Raw genomic sequence first — 4,764 nt, 5'->3', positions numbered from 1 at the left:
GGAGGGGGTGTGTACCCCTGGATTTGCGTGGGGTGGGCTGCAGCTGCAGGGTGGAGCTGGAGCCTGCACTGCACGGGGCTCCTCTTGCCAGGGGCTGGGCTCAAAACAGGCTCCAGTGGTGCTGGGAGGAGGCTGTAGCCAAAACAAATTTTGCAGCAGCTCCACTCCCAGCCCTGCGCTGCCTCGGCCGAACACCCCACTTCCACCCAAGCACGTGGAAAAGCCTAATGAGAAGAGCCCTGCTCAGCACCCGCTCCACCCCGCAGCTACAGCCCACCCGGCGCCATGTAGATCCGGGGGCACACGCCCACCCTCCCAGGGTGCAAGCAACAGTGGGAGCCCCCTCTCCCATGAGCTGCAGCTCCGTCCCATGGCCCCTCCCCCCACAGATGGGCAGCGCCTTCCCCTGCTCCTTCCCTCACCACAGGGGGCATTGATCTGTTCCCCACGGCCCTTCCCTCCCTCCTCCCCTTCCACCACAACGGACTGACCAGCTGATGGCAGTTGTATTGGATTGCTATCGGCCGATACAACTCCTTAAATACCAGCTATCAGTATTGGCCCCCAAAATCTCTATTGGTGCACCCCTACTTCCTGCCAATAAAAACTTTTGAACATCTGTACTTAGCCTGCGTGAAGCTTGGAAGTGCCAGTGAGAGAACAGGAACAGCTAAAAAGATCATTTTTGGCCTTGTATCTTTTGCCCTTGCCATTGTGAGAACATAGGTCCTACACCAGTGGTCTCCAACTTTTTTAAGTAGATCACCGTTGGCATTTAAAAGCAACCCAAGATCTACTGTGCGCCCCTGCTACCCTCCTCTTCCCTGCCCAGCACATAAGTCTGTGGGGCAGGAGCAGGGGAGCAGATTAAGGCAGAGGGAGAAAAAATTATTTGGGGGTGCACTTCCCCAGCAGGTAAGACCCACCCAGCTGGAGCTCCACTCAACTTACCCCTGGTCCTGCCTCTGCAGCACTGTCCCTCACTGTGGCGGCCTCGATCTAGGCCCTGCCTTTTCCCTCCCCATGGACAGACCTGCTGAGCTGGGGCACGTGTGTTCATGCACACGGGCACTCAGCCCCCCACCCCAGCCTCGGACTGACTCCCAGATCTACCTCAAGAGGCTCTGAGGTCTACCGGTGGATTGAAATCCACTGGTTGGTGACCACTGCCCTACATGTTCTTCATGTACTGGAAACTGATAGGTTGGGGAAATACAACCCTACATCTGTATGGCTTCTTTATTCCTGCTACATGGGGCTGAAAGGGCCGTATAAAGGAGTATGACTCAGATAAGGATGAAAACTACCACAAAAAAACCAGTGGCCTGAGGACCTCTGCCCCACTGATGAATAGTCCTCTGCATCTGTGACACTGGTCTTGCAGGATCTCTCTACTCATCCCCTGCCACCTGCAATGCATCTCCTCTGTTAAGCTGGCAAGGAGGGGATGACAATGCTAACGGAGGCAGCATTAACTCCTTTTCAACTCTTCTGACTTCTGTTCTGCCTGGTTAAATGGGCACATTTCTGTGGCACGGCAGCCCTCTGCTCCAGCCCCCTGCCACTCACAGAGCTCTGCCTGACAGACTGTAACCCAGGGGCTCCTATTGGGATCTTGCCAGGAAATGAGGGGAAAGGCCTCAAAATAGCCACTCTTCCCTCCTGTGCTGCCAATGGGACCTCATTTCTGTAATACTGCTGCTGTGGTTTTAACCCCTCTTTCTGTGAAGCAGAAGCTACACTAGTAGCCAACATGCCTGCAGACATACTAGACCTACAGATATACATGTTAAAATACACCATGTTTCTTCTTGCTATGAATTGTTAACCTACATGTTTCTTGCAATGGCAGCTATGCAAACAATAATCCCCTTGAATGCATCTGCTCCATAGCTGTTTGTTTATCTCCCTGTCCTTTCCAGCACGAACATCTGGCAGCCGTTCTGCGATGACCATGACAGCTGCAGTGTCTGGCTGTTAAAGCCTCTCTTAGCTCTGCATTTAAATTTCAATTGCCCGCAAAGAATACAAAGTCTTTAAAGTCTTCGGCTCCAGCTCATCTCTCAGACTGTGTGTTTTAATAGCATGTTTGAACTGAAAGTGCAATGGCTAAAAGATGATGAATTTGGGCAGTTTGTAGGTAGACACATAAAAATAGCTTGATTTTTAGGGCTGCTAGGCACTCTAAGTACACATGCTGAGCACCCACAGGAAAATCAGGTTTCCTTTATTTAAGTGCTGAAACGTGCATTTCCAACAGATGCCCAATACCATCCCATGCAATTAATTCTGGCGTTACAAATCAGTTTACATAATCTGTACTAGTAAGGAAAACAGTGTGTGTATTTTCACTAGATCAGCCCCTCAGTTCATGGCAAAATATTCACTTGGAGGAAAGATAAAAACATTTCCCCCACGTGAAAGTTCATACAAAGTGTGCTCCTGCATTTCTTTCTTCATCAGAATTCCCTTAGAGTTCCCCTTGCCTGGGAAAGATTTGCGCCCCCCACAATAATAAATTTACCCCAAATTATAATTTTTTTTTGTTCAACAAAATATGAGCTTTGTTACTCTGTGATTACGTGTTGCTCGCTCAGGGCCACCTTAAATCAAGATGTAGAAATAACATTTTGCTCTTTTTTTTACTGCCTTGCTCTATTAACAAACATAAAAACGCATTCCTACAATACTCATAAGCTGATCTACTAAAACAAAGGGCTAAATTCATCCCAGTTGATATCTGTTGATGAACTGAGTCCCATAAAATGTAAAAGCTGTGCTGAACTGAAGTTAATACACCAAGAGGCCACAAAGGACACTCAATGCTGTATGACAGCTCAGGCAGTTTTGGAAATACATTACACAAAAGAACAGGCTTCAGAATAAGTTTAGCTCCTCGTTGCTGATTCCTGTGAACATTTCACCGATTAACTTTCTTGTTGTTGGTTTTTAAGTCAGCCTCCACAACATATCATCCCTTTGTGAATTCAGAAGATGAAAAGTAGGTGGCAGGACCAGCAACCTCCCCCTCCCCGAAAGTTTTTCCATCCTTCATTTTTGGCTATTCCCATTTCCCCTTAGTTATCTGCGTTGTCATTTTGTGAGCTAGAACAAAGCCCCCCAAACTGCCATAGCCCTTTACTTCATTTCACTCCCACACTTCAGACACACAATTATTAAAGGAGTTTGCTTAACTAGGGCACTTCGTGTTTTGGAAACAAAGGGAACAGCCTCCAGACTAACATTCATCCCGATTGTTCAGCTCTGCTAAAAAGCAGCGGCATCTGCAGATTGTGCTCAAAAAGATTCCCCTCTTGTCGACTACAGCACGCCGCTTTCCGCTGTGCTCAGGCCCCGAGACATTTCACCCCAAACACAGTGCCGGGAGCCGGGGACATGAACGCTGTATTCAGCAACTTACTCTCAGACAGAGCTCTTCCCATTGTCTGTGCAAATGCTCTACTTGCTCCTTCAGCACCATCACATCTTCTGCAAGGATACAGTGAGCCAAGTCTGCCTTCATATTACTGAGTTCTTTCATGTCCTGGTTCCAGTCTGCCAGCGACTTCTCCAGTCCCTGCATTTAAAAACACAAGGAACACAATCCTTTACACTAAGCTCCTGTTTTTTTCCAAACCTGTTGGTTAATCCCCCGACTGGCCTGTGGGGGAAGGGAAACCAGAGAGAGAGGAGGGGAATTTGCAGAGGCACAGCCAGAAGGGTACGGCTGAGAAAGTCTCTGCTAGGAGCAGGCTCCTCAGCTGCTGTTGCCTTTTCTTCTTCTGCATGGGAGAGGCAGGGAAATGCTTAGCAGAAAACATGGACTTCTCTTCAGCTGTATTAGAGGGTGTCCTCCAATGTACCTCATTCTGGGTCTGGGTCTGGGCCTGAGCCTGCTGGTCAGCAGCACATTTCCTACTGGCGTCAGAAAGAAGCCTCCTATGACTCTCAAAATACCAAAATATGCTCTAGGAGTTACCTGCCATCCTGCAGCCCCCAGCAGAACACAAACGCATTGCAAACGCACTTCAATTAATAAATGTACTATGACTTCTTACGTTTTGCACGTTTTTTGTTTTTTTTGCCAGAATGCATATTTTCCTCCACATCTGGTTTCTATTTGAGACTACAACCCGCTTCCCTCCAGTTTTCCTGCAGCCACACAGAATTTCGTCATTCCAAGCATTTGGTCTGTTAGCAGCTCTCCAGCTGCTTCAGTTTGAAATTTCTAAGCAATTCAATTAAGAAAAGAAAGGTAAAGACAGACCCATTCCTACTGTCATAAGGATATAATTTTTTTCTGATGGCTTTTTACAAGTAATGTGTTAAATTCTCGCTGAAGGAGAGGAGTAACTGCCCAGCAGTCTGCAGAGAAAGGAAATAGCAGTGTTCTGCAAATGAAGGAGGAGAGCTACATTTTACAATGAAACCTGTCAGGAAACCTTTCACCTTCTGCTGACAAAGAAAAAAACCCACTGACTCCAGTGAGGTGAACAGGGCAGAAAAAAGTATTAAGGATCCAGAAACCTTTTCCTATGCCAGCAGCCCCTTTGAATGGCACATTTAAATTTTGAAAGGAGACTCACCATTCAGCTTTCAAAGGAGACACTGAAAAAAATATTAATCTACTAAACTAAAAAGGTGTGATCATCTAGTTCAATGGTGCTCAGCCTCCAGTCCATGGCCTGAACCTAGCCCGGGGGCTCCTCAGGGGTCCAGAAATTTGGCGGTGTGCGACCTATAGCAGTATTAATTGTTGTAGCT

The 4,764-nt window shown here is 47.5% G+C and overlaps 1 protein-coding gene across 1 annotated transcript in view; it reads right to left on the bottom strand.

Annotated features, from left to right (window-relative positions):
• Window positions 1-4,764, bottom strand: part of SYNE2 (spectrin repeat containing nuclear envelope protein 2) — a 352,391-nt gene that overhangs the window by 66,358 nt on the left and 281,269 nt on the right. Inside the window, exon 100 of the mRNA XM_019518445.1 lies at window positions 3,422-3,577. Within this exon, the coding sequence (XP_019373990.1) occupies window positions 3,422-3,577 (156 nt within the window). The remainder of the gene's footprint in view (window positions 1-3,421; window positions 3,578-4,764) is intronic.

This window comes from Gavialis gangeticus, unplaced genomic scaffold (assembly GCF_001723915.1).
Source record: "Gavialis gangeticus isolate Ggan-Ray unplaced genomic scaffold, GavGan_comp1, whole genome shotgun sequence".
NCBI classification, from domain to species: Eukaryota; Metazoa; Chordata; order Crocodylia; family Gavialidae; genus Gavialis; species Gavialis gangeticus.
Note: the sequence above shows the minus strand (reverse complement) of the source record. Positions and strands in the feature narration are given on the sequence as shown.